At 25.7% G+C, this 18,045-nt stretch overlaps 1 protein-coding gene across 3 annotated transcripts in view; it reads left to right on the forward strand.

The window, feature by feature from the left end:
- Window positions 1–18,045, forward strand: part of LOC129606382 (uncharacterized) — a 122,677-nt gene that overhangs the window by 62,188 nt on the left and 42,444 nt on the right. For 2 of the 3 annotated variants that reach the window (XM_055516687.1, XM_055516688.1), the window contains exon 3: window positions 11,856–13,336. In XM_055516687.1, coding sequence (XP_055372662.1) covers window positions 11,879–12,583 — 705 coding nt within the window. In that variant the 5' untranslated portion in view covers window positions 11,856–11,878 and the 3' untranslated portion in view covers window positions 12,584–13,336. Of the gene's footprint in view, window positions 1–11,855; window positions 13,337–18,045 lie in introns of those variants that run through there. The other variant, XM_055516689.1, reaches the window with a different exon arrangement.

Genomic DNA, 18,045 nt, shown 5'->3' on the forward strand with positions numbered 1-18,045 from the left:
TATTTTTCACTAAAATAACATTTAAATTTAAAAATCAGAAGGAAGAGGGTACTTTTTTGATGCTTTTATATTTTGGACAATTCAACTGTTATGCACTCTATTTGTCAACGTCAAATTGACTAAGTTTGATTTGACATTCCGACAACAAGATACTGCAATTAATATTATTTTTGAATTACTGAAAATGTAAAATTAATTTCGTCCCGCGAATAATTTCATATTTTCGTACTCTATTATAATAAGTTGGCCAGATGTATTATTTATACATAATGCGACCAAGCTGTATCCATTTCAGATTTGGAAAACGATGGTCATCATGTAATTTGTAACATTCTGGATATTGCGGTTTCGAAATTTCATTTGTATACATTTAATCATTCAAGAGTAAATTATGCCACTGTGCAAATAAACAATTTAAGAATTTTTTAATATTTAAAACTTAAAAAATTTATTATAAATTCTCTCAATTAGAAATCATACATAAATAATTAAACCGGAGTCAACAAATGAGACAATAAAATCAATAAATTATGCGATATTACAATGCAATAACGTTATTAAATTTAAATGAAGCACTATGTTTGACATTTAACTGCAATTAAATTAACAAAAAATGTAAAAAGATACATCTAACTTATAATATTATAATTATGTATAAGTGTATGTAGGTATGTATGAATGAATAATGAATGAATGATAATTATTTATACATAAACAACAATATGAATAGAAAATTAATAATTTAAATATTGTTGTTTTTGTTTTTTTTTTCATTTTCTTACATTATAAATTACTCAATTACAAATTTGAGTAATGCGACGACGTGTAAAATAATGAAGAGACGAAAATAATATTAAAGTTTAGATTACAAATAAGTATATATGTACTTACATATGTGTATGTATGTATGTATTAATATCATTATTATTATGAAACCACAATAATTTATGTATACAAATTTAAATAACTGTTTATCTTTATTATTTACAATATAACGTATGCATAAATACCTACTTTATTTACTTTTTAAACTACGGAAATATTTTAAAATTTATTATTATCGATGGTCCGAAACTAGATTTAAAATGAATTTTTTTTTTTTGCAGAAACACATTTTTCTAACTTAAGCTTGTTATGCAAAACCAGCATTGTGCTCTGACTCTGGCACAATTTGTAGTTTACATATGATACACTTAATCCTTAGAGAAACTTAGGTTTCGGGTACGGCGATCTAAGTACACAAATGTATTCCGGTTCTTGACTGGAACTCAACGAGTAGAGTTAAGGACTTAAAAAGAAAATTACTGAATTGTGAAAAATTTGGTACATTTTTGGAAGCCGATTGAAAAAAGTGAGATATACCAACAGACCTTTCAGCTCAAATTAAAAAACAACTCTGTAATAGAACTATAGAATTATCTTAAAATTATGCAATTTCACAACTACAATTAATTAGTGTAATAGGCACAATACCTATTAATACATATGTTCTTGTAATTGTGTGTTTCAAATAGTAGGTTGCATGTAGCAACTCAATTTAAACAAATACTTAATAATCATGTGGATTACAGTATAAAACAATGTGAAGAACATTTCGTCGGCAATTTCTTCATACATTTGTAGCTCAGTTGGTAGAGCGTCCACCTAAAAAGCGGTAGGTCACTGGTTCGAGTCCAGTTCGAGGAGTAAAATTTTTTAATTTTTTTGCTTTTAACTCGTTCCTTTGATTACGTCATCCATCTGTTCTGCAGTTGTATGAAGAAATTTCCGTTAAGTTAAAATTATGTAAGCTCTTAATGCTGCTTAAGAAATATGTATGTGTATAGCTTGTAACAAGAAATATCTTTCTCGTTGTAGGCACAGGAATATTAATAGTATTGTTTTTTTGTATTAATTAAGGAGCGTCTGGTGATTGACATAATTTGCAAAACTATTTTATGTGTTTGCTTTCTTATTGTGATTTTGAATTGTTATTTTTTTTAACAAAAGGTGAAATAATGCACCCAATGCGCTTGAAATATTTACAGCTTATTTTATTATTAATATTTATATTGATCTTATTATCATAAATTATCGCGAATAATTGATTCATAATTTTCTTTTGTTTTCTTTCTATACATTTGGTTTATATCGAAAGAATAATAATTTATATTTGTTGTTTTTCTTTTTTCATAATTATAATTTTATGTTCTTGGGTAATGCAAAAAATATTGACTTATTTAATGTACACAATATGTATGTATGTATAAATGTAAGTTTGCCTATAATATTTTAATAAATTTATGATAATATAAAAAATTTTTAATATTAAAAGAATCAGAAATGGTCACAATATAATTTTAATGATTTCTTTATTTTAATAAAATTTTTTAAATATTTGGAGTGAGAAGTCGTATTGTACTCGTACTTTGGTATTTCAATAAAAATGTGCATGTTCTGAAAAGTCGTAAACATTTTGCACAAAGTTACTGACGCATGATAAAAGGTAAATTTTAAATGTGTAATAGAAATCAGTAAAGTTTACACGGTTTCCATACAATATGTTTCATTAGTGAATTTCTTGCCATAAATTACAAGTTTGTAGTTTTCAAAGTCCTAAGCACTTTTTTAACGTATTTTGATTTCGATTATTGGCAAATTAACTTTTTCTTCATTCTTCTATTCTCCATTTCTTGTTGTCAAAAACAATAAATTAATTTAGTTTTTTTCCAAATTAGTGTTTTTGTTTATGTTTTATATTAAAAATAATTCAGTACAATAATTTTAGTTGCAAATCAAAAATCTCGTTTGCAGAAGTTGTTTCCAGATTGAAGAGAATTTCTGTTTGCTAATTTTATGCGAAAGAGACAATTGACATCAAAACAACGTCAAAATGGTTGATGTTATAGGGAAAATTTAGGTTTATGGAGATATGCAAAATTCAGTAAAACACTTTGTGTTACAGGGCTGTAAGTTAAACCGTTTAACTGTACAGTAAGCTGCTTTTCATAGTAAACTCGAACATATTTTTTTCAATTTTACTTTTATTTATATTAAGCAATATTTTTCATATTTTCCTAATATATTTATTTATATTAAAGTTCTTTAGTACCACTTTATTCGCTGCAACGGACTCAATTTTAATTTTGAGCTTATTTCCCTTTCAACTTGAATTGAATTATTAGTTTTAAAATATTTATGTTTGAAATGAATCTGTTGATGATTTTAAATTAATACATAAAGTAGTTTGAGAATTTAGTAAGAGTTTATTAAATTCTTAAGATATTTGATAAACGAACAACAAATGCTACTTTTATTATGATCTCATAAGTATAATGACTGCAATTCAAGTTATTATTTACCTTTAAAATTCTAAAATTTATAATCTATACTTCGTAGTAGCTTTTTAAAAAAATTTTGGGTAGGTTATTGAATCACAGAAATTGTAACATTTGTGTAACTAATTTTATGTGTGTGCAATTTTTGAAAATCAATCGAAAATTTAACCCTTATCTATGAACATAATAATATAACAAAGGATAATAAAAAACAAAAATCAAATTATGATTCATGCATTTGAAAGATATAGCTGCTTGAAGTGTGAGTGTAAAATACATTTAATTTTTTTTTGCTGTATTGTCTAAAAAATCGATAAAGAAGGCTGTAAAAAACTGTCATTTTTAAAGTAATGACCATATCACATGAATTTTTTAAATTGCAATTTATGTTTTTTTTTTCTTGTACTTATTTTTTTTTTTTTGATAATTATCTTAACATTGTACTGACATAGAAATATGTACGTTTACACTGAAACAACCATACATATAATTATAATGAAATATACTTACATATTTATAATTATAACATCATTATACATTTTCTATATATTAAATCCGCTTATATTTACAAATAAATGTGTATGTGAGTGCGGTGCTGCCTTTTAACCCTCTTTTTTTTTTTAAATTAATCCTCAAAATTAAAAACTGCAAATCAACTTAACATTATGTTAAAATTTATAATTAAACAAAGAAATACATTATGGTATAGTAATACCCTTCCCATTTTTTCGATCAAAAAGACATTACATACATTTAAAAAAAAAAAAAATAGAAAAATACGCTTTAGACATAGTAATTAAATTTTTATAATAGATGAAAAAAAAAATTCAATATAATTATATATAATGAGTATTTATGTATGTAAGTATGAACGTGAATAAGTATGTGTATGTACTTAACATATCTAGCACGGATTATATTTAAACAATAGCAATAATACATTATTATTACAAATTTGTGTACTTAAACATGAATTTATTTACAAATATGCATACAAATCTTCACAGACATACATACATATATAGATATAAGCTCGAAATGCACAGTATAATTTAATAAAAATAATATTGAAAAAAAAAATGATTGAAATTACAAATTTAATATTTGAATTAATCACGCAACCAAAAAAAAATATAGCAGCCATCAGAAGAAATATTATTAAAATCCCCCATGCCAGCATCTTTTTTTCTAAAGACAAAAAAAAAACAGAGTCCTCAACATTACAAATACATACATAAATATTCACAATACTTTTTATATTATAATGAATCATAAGTTAAGTTGCAGTGGTAGGACTTTCGAAAAAATTTAGGATACTTTTATGTTAAAGACTTTCTTGAAGTTTGGATAAATTTTGTACTTTTGCATTGGCAGTTGCTTTTCTATGCCTAATATCTTGGAATTTTCATATTGAATCCTAAATATTATAATAAATTTTCTAGAGATATTCTTAAGGGGTTTTAAAAAAATTTGACAGATTGAAAACCTTCCACATATAGTGCTGTTCATTGATTGCTTCAAATAAAATTGTAGTCAAATCATTGAGTAAAAAATTTTTATGCATACTTACATATTTTGCGTAGTTCAATTTTTTTGAATATCCATAAAAACTTCCTACCAGAATGTCAACATCGGTATTTGGGTTCAATTTGATTGCGAATTCAATGAAAGGACCGACGTGATCAATTCGATTGCCATTTTATGTTTTCTTAAAAGCCTAATAAATTAAAAGATTAATAAAAAGAGTTGATAAAACTTTAAGTTTGTTTTTAATCTATATTGCCATCACTGTATTCACTCATTTATGTATCTCATTAAATTGATTTAATACTATTATTGAACGAATACAATATAATAATTATAACAGAAAACATTAAGTTGATATAAAAAAAAATTAAAATTTCAATTAAAGAATAGCTATAGGACATTAAGATAATTATGTACGTATTATTTGTATATAACAAATGCATTTAAGTCCATGTTCTTATTTACACGAATCGACCATTGTATTTCAGGGTTCTATGAAATAGGCAGTTTTCTTAACATATAAAATACAAAATGTTAATTTAGATAATTAAATTCATTAATGCAAAGCTGAAAACCATAGCAAAAATTAAAAAAGAAAATAATTTAAAAAAATTCGGTTGTATGTAGTAGAGTTGCCAAAATGTAAAATGAAAAATTACTTAAAATTAGATCTAACTTACTCAAATTTTTGTATAACAAGGTAAACAACAACAAAATATTTAAAAAAACATAAAGCTTAATTAATATATAAGTTATTATCAGGTCAGGTGCGTTATAGTTTGGCTTAAAGTCCCCAACAGGGTCTAGGTCTGATGAGGTCGCACTCACTATCTGCGACTATATTATTGTTGATAATAGTATTTATGTATTTGAAAAATAAAAATCATTATATGTTTTACCCAACAGCATTGAAATACACAAGTTTTCGATAATCACTCTAGATTTGGCAACCCTAATTAAATGTGCACTTTTCTTTATTATAATTATGCGTTTATGTATTTGTGTAATTATGGCGCATATATTTTATATAGGTATATATGTATGCACGCATGTACTTTGTTGACTAATCACCAAAAATTACCTAATTATGCAACTCAAAATGATTGTTCAAAAGAATGTTCCAAGCAATAGAATAATTTAAAATGTTTTATATAAAGGAAAAAAAAGAGAGAAGGGAAAAATCAGAAAAAAAGAGAAAGTAATACACATTCATGTATCACACGAATAAAAGAAAACGACGATAATTTTAATCCTTAATTAGTATTCCGTTATAGATATTATATAGAGTGTGTTTTTTATATTATTATTGTTTTTACTGTTGTTCATTGACGCTAATAATAATGATGATGATGATGATTATGATTACGATGATGATGACGATGACGTCCATCATATCGTCACTCATAAGCTGTACGTACCCATCAAATTATTTCTATTATGAATTTATATTAATAAAATGAAATGGACTTTAATTTGAAACTCATATTGCATGCAATTAAACTCTCTTTTTATTTTCCATATACATTGTTGTTTTCTTCTACTCATTTCTGCTAGTAATTTGAATGTTTTATATCAATTTCAAGCATTTTTTTAACCCCCTTAGTATTTTTCGCTTTCTGTTTTCTTTTTTTTTCCTGTGTTATTTGAATCAATCACAGTACTTGTTCTTCTTCAAAAATTCATAATTTAACCCATTAAAAATGAATTGTAAAATATAATAATCTTTTTTCTTAGGCTTAAGTATCTAATATTTATTATACAATCAAATTTTAATGTTGGGTACATTAACTCGGACAATTTATTGATATTTGTTGAAAATGGTAAGGGTATTGTGGAACGTAGAAGTAATACAATTTTCTTTTTGTCGAAAAATTTTGTTGTTACGCATTAATGATGTAAAATTGTTGTTTTCAAAATTTTCACTTTATTTTATTCGCGGAAATACATGTAAGAAAAATGGGTCTCCGAGAAAATTTGGAAAATGATGGTTTTCGATGAGAGGAATTTACTACAATTAGTAGACTAAATGTGGGCCAATTATATCGAATAAAAATACGACAATTTTGTGTGCAATTTTTTCTTTATTTTGTTCAATGGAAATTTGTTAGGATTTTGATTTTTGTAAGATTATCTTTGATCATGTAATTTCGAAATACATGCGAAAGCTCGGAAAATAATGAAATTCTAAAAGGTTTGAACACTGATGACTGTCCTATTCGACAACATTCGGTAATCTCCGATTTTGATATCTGCTTTCTAGCTGATTTAGACTAAAAATAATCGCACTATTAATTTTCATAAATTGTATATGAAAGAAAAGAAAGACAATAGTCTCATGTTTCGCCTAAAAATATTTTCAAACTCAATGTTCTGGCTGAATGTAGTTCTGTGTCACTGTTTAGAGAAAGTGTAAAATTGAAGAACTTGCTTTTTAATTGAAAAAAATTTGAGAATAATTGTTTGAATTAAATTCTGAATAAAGTTTTAATGGAACGACCTAAAATGTACAATATTATTGATAATATATGAAAATTAATAATTAATTTAGTAATAATTTTTAAAATGGCCCCCACAATAAAATTAAATTCTTCTAAAAGCCCATTCCAAATTTATTTCAAAATTAAACTTAGGTTAGGGTAGATTAGGTTGACTCGGCTATGCGAGGATACAACTAGGCCACTTGGGCCCGTTGTGATTCCGCTGATTAAACTTAATTTTATTTAAATATAAAATTCAATATTAAACGGAAATGTACTCATTTACCTATTGATTTATATTTTTTTCCCAAAAATAAAGTAAAAATATCGGAACATTGCAAATTATATAATAATTTGCAATAAATTTTACAGTTAAGCAAACATATTTTCACGAAAATGAGCAAAAAGCAAAAAAAAAAAAAACGAGGAAAAACTGCAGTGCATTTTATGTTTATAAATTTGTTGTGCACCTATGTTGTCATTATTATCCTTGAAATATTTATCCACCCTCTTCTTTTGGTTAATTTTGATTCTCGATCATGTCTTTTTCTACTTTTTTTTTCATTTTCGCAATTTTATGCATAACAATTTGTTCTTCTTAATCTTTTTATTTTTCACTATGTACAGTCTACCATTATGCAAATGCCTTCTCCCTTTTATTTTCATTTTTTTATTTTTCTTTTTGATAAATATTCAGCAAGTAAGTTTTTTATTTTTTATAAATCCTTTACGTATTTTGATTTTAATGTATGTAACTTATAAGAGAGGTACACCTCCATTTACCCCCCCCTCCCTTACATTTTATTTTATCGTTTACCCATGTTGTTGCATAACGGAGCTCTAAATTTATTGTATCCAAGAATATAAACGGTAAAAAGGCATAAAAAAAATCAATGCCTGGGAATGAAAAGTAGAGGGTACAAAATATGGACGGAACAATTCTTCAGATAATATAATTTCATTAATTATTCGCAAAATTGCACTCTTTTATTGTACCATCGTAGTAGTTGAATGTATATGAGTGAGTTGTTTATGTAAAATGTGTACAAAACATTTCCCCACGCTTACTATCAATATTTTGTGAGTCCTTCCTAACAAAAAATAGAAAAAATATATTTTATAATTATCTATATGTATATATTTATAAATGTACATATGTGTAATAATTAAACTCATATACAGAAAGTACTCACGCACATACTTTCCTTTGTTTTTTATGTTACAGAATAAGAAAAAGAAAATTTAGTTGCAGAATAATGTACCGTTATAATTTTGATGTCGTAAATTACTTACGGCACTCTTATATATTCGATGGGGGTCGAAATTTTTTTTTTTATTTTTTGTAATTTTTTATTTTTTTTTTTTATTTTAGTAGATTCTGATAAAATAAAAACCAAAATAAAAGCAAATAGTAATAAAAAATCGCAATCAGTTCGATTCCTTTTTACACTGATAATTGAGTTTACAAGGACCACTGCAATCTATACATTCCCTAATTCATATTAGCGGACTGTTAAGGAACATAATATTACATCGTCAGGCATCGTGCAATTTATTTATTTTTAAAATATGGCACTCAATATTTTGTATTCGAATTTTTAGTGCTAAAATAAATCTGAATTATTAAAAAAAATACGAAAAAACAAACTTGTGCTTACGAAAAATATGTTGTGAAAAACACTATTGTGGGAACAATATGAACCGTATGATATGAATTAGCGGTAGTCTAAATATTTCAAAAATGTAAAATTCACTAATAATTTTTTTAACTTTGTCAGTCGTTCTGAACGAATTTTGTGGTACAGAATGGTCCCGCTTTTTAAGTAATCTGCTATACCATAGCTATTAATAATATTAAAAAGTAGTACACTTACTCCTTTACTACCATAATTTTTATTTCATTCAACACTTAAGAAGCTCAGCCTCCTATTTGAAACTGATTGTATATAATTATAAATGTAATATTAGTAATGCTACCTAACCAGGGGTCTTACTATGTAATACGATTTTCGTATTCGCTATATAAATTAATATAGTATTAGCTTTCCATTCCAGCAAATCCGAAAATTTTTTTACAAAAACTGAGCTACATAGTAAGGTCCCGAATACCAAATACTATTTAAGAATATTTCTTTCTCTTATTTGAAAGAGTTTACCCTCAAATAATTAAATTTCACAAAAAAATCTTATTTTCAAATTTTTGACATGTTTAATTATGGAAAGCTTAATGTTGTTTTGACATTGATGCAACATTACTGTGAAAAATGTAATAAATAGCAAATGCAGTAAACAAAACGGCAGAAAATTAAAGCGGTTATTTGGTGTTTGCCTTATTTTTTCTGCTTATACATATATATGCATTTGCAATTATGTATGTTTAATGGTTCTTCTTGTCTAAGGTCTCAGATGCTTCATATACCCCAAAATTTAACTCTTACTTATTACTTTTATTTTAAGCAATTTTTTAATACTTGTAATATCGCCTTATGTAAGTGTATTCTTGGTACACGTGGTGGTCAGACCGCACAATACTTTTTTTGGAACGATGATTTTAAATTATGAAATGCTTTTGTTTTTTTTTTTATTTAATGAAAATAAGTATAAAACAAGTGAATATACAGAAAATAGTAAAAAAAAATAGAAATCCATTTGCAGTTTAATTATATAGGGTCAAATGTAAAAATTTAAGTGGGAAGGTTAAAAAATTTTACGTGTAAATGTAGCTGCGTAGACATTATGTTTAATTATTGAAATCTCATGGGTAAAGTAAGCAGCAGAATCTACAACTTATTTATGCACGTATGAGAATTTTAATTCTTATGCTATGCAACAGGAAAATACGTTGCGTACCATAAGAATTAAAATAAAAATGTTCTAGAGCTAGATAACATTAAACAAAGTTTTGATTCTTCGATATTTTATAATGCTTTAAAAACTCAATTTCCCCCAAAAGTTGTTAGGAAAAAGGTCAAAATTACAAATATTTAGTAAGCTAAAATCGGGGAATGTGTACATTTCAAATAACATTCAAAATTCAGTCTACATTTTTGGATTTGGAAAATAAGCTTTTTAAACTGTAAAACAAATTTATTCTATAGTACCAAAGATCATTAGTTATTTCAATAGATTTCCTATTTTTAACACCCTTATTTACATTTCTATATGTAATTTCTCACCAGACGCAGGTGTAATATAATGATTTTTAAGTCAAAATCTTTTGAAGCACATATACACAGATATCTTCAATTAATATACACAAAAACAAAAATGTGTATAAAAGACATCTATAGTAAAAAAATTTCTTGTATTCAGTTTAAAAACATTAGAGCGTTTGGTGTTGTAAAAATTACATTGCCGTTCTGTTTCTGATGAATGAAAGAATGAATGAATAAATTGTAGTAAAAAAATTGAATTACGAGCACAATATGTAGTAGATATAATATGAGTTCTTGTAATAAAGGAATGCATTTTTATGAAATATAGGGGTCGAATTGAATTCAGTTGATTTTAGTTGAATGAAGGGTTAATGGAATTTCTTGTTTTTTTTTATTTATTTTACGGTCGGTTCATGTTTTATTTTTTCCTGTTATTTTTTTTTTGCTACTTTTTTCTGTTTTTGATTTTACTTGTTTGTTTGTTACCTTATTTATGTCGTACAACATTTGAGAATCATATATAAGCATGTGGTGAAAATATATAGGTGTGCGCAAATGTACATAACAATGGGTGAGTAAAATTTGTGTTGAGGTTGTTTGTAGGAAAGTGCAATTGTAACACGTTGTTGACATGATTTGCGAAAAATAATAAACGAATCGATCTTTATTTACGTCAAAAAGTTGTTAAAAGAAAGAGGCTAAAATAAAGCGTAAAATGAAATAAAATTCATTAACTACATTGATTGCAAAATATAATTTTCAATAAAGTAGAAAGGGACAAATGACTTTATTATAACAAATCGATTTTATGCTGTTATTTTTCGTTCATTATCTACATGATATAGACTCGATTTTTATATCCTAAATGTCAGTCTTTTATTCTTACTTCTTTTGTGCTTAGATTTTGGGAGCTTAATGTTATTAAGTAGAGTGGAACCCAATACTTAAAGAATTAATTTTACGGTAGAAAAATTGGGATATTGCCTTCACCGGAATTATACTTAAATATTGCCTGGTTATATAATTTTCTAGCAATCGGAAACGTCAGACGTAATCAGTTTGTTTGTTTATTTTTACATAACTGGTGAAGTTTTTTAATCTATTCTACTAGAACTTAAAAGTCGCCTAGGATCTCTTATATTTTTGTCGGCAAATGCGGTTAAAGTTCTCACTCAAATTAATTTTGGTAGTTTAAAAATAAACATTTTAAACAGCGGAATCCGTAAAACTGTACTAGTGATCCGCAAAACTAATTTGGAATTACTTTATATTTTCATATTTAAATTCTTCAGAAAAAGTTTTTTGAAAACCTTTGAAACAATATTAAAGCTTTCATCATATTCATTTGTTATTAATTTTAATATTTATTTTATTTTCAGACGAGTCGGGATGCGAATCTGACATGGCGGAGGGTATTGAAGAGACAGAAAATAATAGTAGTAGTGCCGATACCCCTGCTATGTTAGGAACAGTAATACCATGTGAGGCTATAACAGCTGCCTTAGGCGGTATGAAACGTGAATTTGATTCAATTAGTAATAGTAGTGGTATTGATACTGGTGGTGGCGGCGGCGGTAGCATGGGAATTAGCGGTAGCGGTTCCGGAAATCTTGGTATTGGCCTTATAACACGTGAAAATGATGGTCGAATATCATCACCATCATCTATGATACATAATAAAGATGGCACTATTTCACCAATATCAATGTCAATTGATACAACATCTATATCAAAATCAATGAATGCTGCTAATATGCCAACACCAACATCTTTAAATAATAGTAGTAATAATAATATTAACAGTAATATTAATACAATATCATCGTCATCATCATCAACAACAATAGGTACAAGTAATAAAGTAAGATCTTCAATATCACCGCAACCCCCACCATTATCAACAGCAACATCAATAGCATTATCAACAACATCATTGTCATCAGCGTCTTCATCATCATCATCATCTTCGTCATCATTATCGTTATCAGTAACAACAGCACCTGGAGTAGGAACAGCATCATCAACATCAGGAAATGTACATCATCAAATACAGCAACATCATCCAATAAATCTTAAATCAGAGGTAAGTCACAATTTCTTTACTTAAATTTTATTTTCTGTTTTCATTTAAATTTTATTGCCTGAATTGAAAAAAATGAAAACAATATCACATATAAATATGTGCATATTTTTTCTTAAAACAAAGTTAATAAAAGGTAACACGTTGTTCAAAAGAGAAAAAGAAATACGTTTGTACGTTTACTATAGGTTGATTTGTAAAGTAATTCTAAAAAAAAAAAGAATCTAATACAAATTATAAGCTAAAGTACAAGAATTACATATACAATTTTAACAAGAAAAGTATTTTGAAAAACGTGTTGCTTATTACATAAGTATTTCAAACGAATCATTGCACAAATGGAAGCAAACTATCTGTTCCAAACAAATAAATACATAAGTACATTCATAGTTAGAGCTATCATTGAAAGGGAGTTGAGTATAGAAATAAAATAAAAATAATATTTTCTTTATTGGAATAACTGAACACAACTAAAAATTGAAGCATTACCGCGATCATCACCAAAACATTCTTTGAATACCAGTTAACATTACGCATTTTAATGTAAATCGATTTCTTGTTAAGAGGCGCTGACTGAACTTAAGATAAATTAATAAAAGTATAAGAAAGAAAAACGAAAATTAAAAATAATTTCTCCCTGTTTCAGGATTTTGAAGATACAATCTCTTTTGCTTTTAATTTTCTCTCTCCATCTCACTGCCTCTTTGTTCTGCAATGTTTCATTTACTGTTCCTTTAATTCCATTTACATACTTTATGTCGACTTTAGCATAATCTAGCTTAAGGCAAAATTTAAATTACTCTTTAAGTAATAATTCATTAATGATTGTTCGAAATGATTTAAATTAAATAGGAAGAAAAAAAAAAGAGAAGTGAAATATTAATCGAAATTATAATTTTTATTTTAGTTCACATTGATGTTTTCGTTAAAAGTTTTTTTTTCCTGCGCGAAAACAAGAAATTAATTAGTTAAGGAAATGAGAAAATTGAAGAAAAAAAAATGTTCTCTTAGATCAATTAAAAGTTGGGCACTTATATCGTTTTTTGATTATAAAATACGATAGATTTTTTATTATAATTTTTTATAAAAAATTTAATTGATTATAATTTTATCGTATGTCAATGTGCAATACATAGTATTACAATGTATTTGCATGAATTTTGGCATAAAATAAGACATAAACTCTTGTGGTTTTCAAACAAAAGAAGTGTTGTCCTGAAATTCTAAACTATTACTTAATCTAATTCCTGTCAACAATTTTAATGTAATTAATTTTAGAAATGTTAAATTGATTATCATAATTAAAAAATTAAAGAACGAAAGTTGCAGAAAAACCTATAATATAAAATTTTCGAATTCGAGCGCGTTTCAAACTGTATAGGTATGTCTTACAACATCGTGAAACTCCGACTGCAATATCAAAAAATTCAAATGTGCAGTACCAAAAATTTTAGTGTGTACATAAATTATAAATATATTAGTATAAAATGTAGTCTTCTTCTAATTGAAGGCAGAGAAGCATTTGCAAAGACTAAGCTTTATCACACATTAAAATAAAAAATTTTTAATTAAAATTGTAGTTATTACTTTTACGCAGTTTATCCTTTTATTTGACTGTTTGCCAACAAGATTTTAGCATCTTCTTTAAAAAAAAGATAAGATTCTGAAACTTTATTAAAAAATTTTTGAATAAGATATGCCCGCCTTCTCTTCTATTCCCAAGCTAAAATTTATATATATTGTAAACTTGTAAAATTGTCATTAAATTCCTAAATTATTAAATCTTAAAAATTCTGAACGCGTAACACTCTGTTTTTTGTATTTTTGTATAGATGGACATAGGTAGTTCTATTTCACAGAACACCCCACATATATATTTAGATACGTTAGATTTGTTAGATGTAGAAATCGACATCATTAATAAAACAAATTTATATGATAACCATAAAAATGTGTTAATACGCAGACCAAGTCAATTATTTTTGAATAATAAGTAGAGTAATAAAAATATTATTAAAAAAAGCAAATTATTGTGCATAAAAGAAAAAAATGTTTAAAGGCTATGTAGTAAAAAATAAGAAAAAAATATGACAACTATGTTCCTAATTTTTAATGCGCTACTCGCTATATTTGATCACTCTTTGTATACCTATAATATAAAATTATAAATAAGTATAATAATATGATCCTCGGAGATATACAGCACATTTCATTTACTATTACATATTATAATTGTTAAAAGTTACCAAGTTTGAAATATTCCTGAAAACCTTCTGTTTTTTTTTTATACTCTGGTTTAAATATTTTCAATATGCGCACATAATATGCCTATGTACAGAGTTGTTCAATATATACCTCTTAGTTCAACACTATTCAAAATTTTAATTGACATTATTTTTGTTTGTCTTTCAATTTTGGGATCAGTTAAAATAAAGTTCTTTTCAATTACTTGTTTCTTTTTCTGTTGTATTGTTATTGAGACATCTTATCAATTATTAAAAACAGCATAACTTTTGAAATATTTCCAGCACTACTTGCAAGCTAAAATATTCTTAGGAATTATTGCAAAAGTATTCCCAAGTCCAGTTATAGAAATATGAAATGAAAATTATTCTCGATCCGCACGATGTATATTTCATATAAATAATACACACAAGCCTTTACAAAATCGGGAAAACGAGTCTATTGAAAAACTAGTTTCTAATCCGAGAAGCACTGTTTCCGAACTCAAAAAAATTTCTATATTGTTATTTAAGAAAAAAGTGCCTCTAAGTCAGTTTTAAATTTGCTAAATTTAGCATACAAAATCATGTTCTTCTAATTGAATATCCTATATCTACATACTTACAAAATAGCATTTAAAAATATTTTAACTGTTACAATATCAATTATAATTTTTCGATTTGCTCTCTCCATCTCTCTTTATATTATTATGCTCATTTAATATAGAACTGCATACATAGCGAAACATAAATATGTTACATATTTTCGTTGGTGTACCAGGCAACATTTCTAAATGTTAAATGTTATGTTATATTTATTTTTGTTTTTGTATTTTGTACTCGATTTATTGATATTTTTATTGTATCGTTGTGTAGTTGCATTATGTTTTATGATTTGCGCGTTCTGCTAAATATGAATTTTTTCCATATTTATTTATTTAGTTATTTATTTATTATTATTATTGTTTTTTTTTTTTGCTTTACAAAACGTTTAAATATTGTTGAGCTCAATGATAATTACTTTTTTTTATTTTGCAGAAAAAAAAAGTAAAAATATCCCGCTTGGGCAATAAATTCATAATTTATCCGTGATTGTAACGCATGTAAAAATAATTTTTTTTTTTTTCAAATTCAAAAACATTAAACTCATTAATATAAAAAAAAACATAAGAATAAAAATATAAAAATCGTGATTATAAATAAAATGAATATTAAAATGCCTTGAGGAAATATTCGGCGAAAATATTTAATGAAAAAAAAAGAAAAATAAAACACAGAAAAAAAATCTGAAAAATTAAAGAAATTTTTTTTGTTTTTATTTTTTTTTTTTTTGTAAAAAGGAATTAATTGAAATGAGTTTAAAAATTTTAATAATAAAATATAAAAATTTTTTTTTATTTTCGTTTTTTTTTGTACTTTTAACTACAAGTAGGTATTTGTCGTATTTCACTCTGGAAAATTGAAGATATTTCCAAATGATAAGTTAAGAAAAGTTAAGATATTTCCAAATGACCAAATTTAATTTAATAAGAATAACAAGGATGTAGGTAGGTTATCCGTCTGAAATTTGGGATATGCCAATAAATATGAATTTCAGAGGGTTGTGTAACTATTGTATAAATAAATTGTGATTCTAGAAAATTTTGAATTTTTTGATCGAAAAAATTAGCAGGAGAAAACAAACATGAAAAGAAACGATTGACGATAAGAGAAAATTAAACCCGTAAAGAAAAGAAAGATTAAAGTCTAAGAAAATATGTCTAAGAAAAGTTGAAATATGTTAGGCTTAAATATTTATTTATCCAAGTATATTGTTCAGTACCACTTAAAAGTATTTGCTTCACTTTTAAAGCTAAAATTTTTTAGGCAACAGAAGAAAATGAGAGTAATGAGTCTTCTTATAAAAAATTTAATAATTATTATTTCACGAAATTCTGGGGCGAATATTATTAAAACTAAGTGACCATCATATTACCAATAAACGGCTCTAAAAGTACTGGAACAAAATATAATGGCTAAACTAATACATATAAAACATAAAAATTAATTGTATAAGACAGGAATATTAATTGAACGACGAAAGGTTGAGAAAACAATTTACGATATTACCTTTGATTCACGGCTTATTACTTTTTCTGCAATTTTTTAGCTCATTAATGTATTTTCTCATTCTCTCTCCCTTTCTCGCGCATTCCTGATTACATTTTTTTTTTATTAAAATATTTTTGAACTCAAATCAATTTAATTTACGTTTACAAATATGGCAATAATGCTGTCCTAATTTTTATTTCAATTATTTTAAATAAAATAATTAATGGAATTTATGAATATATGCGCGCATTTGTACAATACCAATGATAAATACATACATATATATATATATACATATTTTAAGAATAAGTGCAAAATGGTAATGCGCCTATACATATGAGTACATAATAATGTGTGCGCGTTACTGGTCTGTTGGTATAGGTATACATATATTTATTTCCATTTATAATAATTCATCATACATTTTATAATAGTAATCATACTTAAAATTAACTTAAGCTGCTTAAATTACTGAAGTTTGGGATACAGTTACAAGTAGAAAATTTTGTTATAATGATTGTGTGCATAATATATGAAAAATTACTAATAAGTAAAAGAGAAAAGGAACTTTAAAGTAATATCTGTACACAATATGTTGTATATTATTCGTGATATACGAATATATGCTGAATTTTATAGATTCCAGGTGTTCAAAAAAAAAAAAAAACCCAAGCAGTTAATTCATAATTGTACATGATTTTACTTGATTTCATTTTCTACTTTTCCTCTTTTTTGTAAAGGCATACGTTGCAGGTATTCTTATATGACAAATAAATTAAGCTTAAAATTTTTGTTAAATTTTAATCTCGCAATTTATAGTATTTTTAAATTAATTCAACATAATTTCATTTATGAAAATCTAAGATTTTTGAAAATTGGCTAAAATATTATATTAATTTAGGTATATTGACTTTATAATTCAAAAAATGAGAAAGATATTATCATGGGTGCGTAATAATTATAAGACTTATAAATAGAAATCAAAATTTTGAAAGTAATAAAATTGATTTATTATGGTAAAAAGGACAAGTTTTAATCATTGATCTTACTACATGAAACACAATTTTTAATTTAAATGGTATGCTTTCGTATGTTTGTAAACTGTGTATCAGAATTACAAATATTATTGCTTGATCAGAGAGCATCAGCAAAAGGAGCCAAGTTTTTGATCTTATT

This window comes from Condylostylus longicornis, unplaced genomic scaffold, assembly GCF_029603195.1.
Source record: "Condylostylus longicornis isolate FDR11 unplaced genomic scaffold, ASM2960319v2 ptg000018l, whole genome shotgun sequence".
NCBI lineage: Eukaryota > Metazoa > Arthropoda > Insecta > Diptera > Dolichopodidae > Condylostylus > Condylostylus longicornis.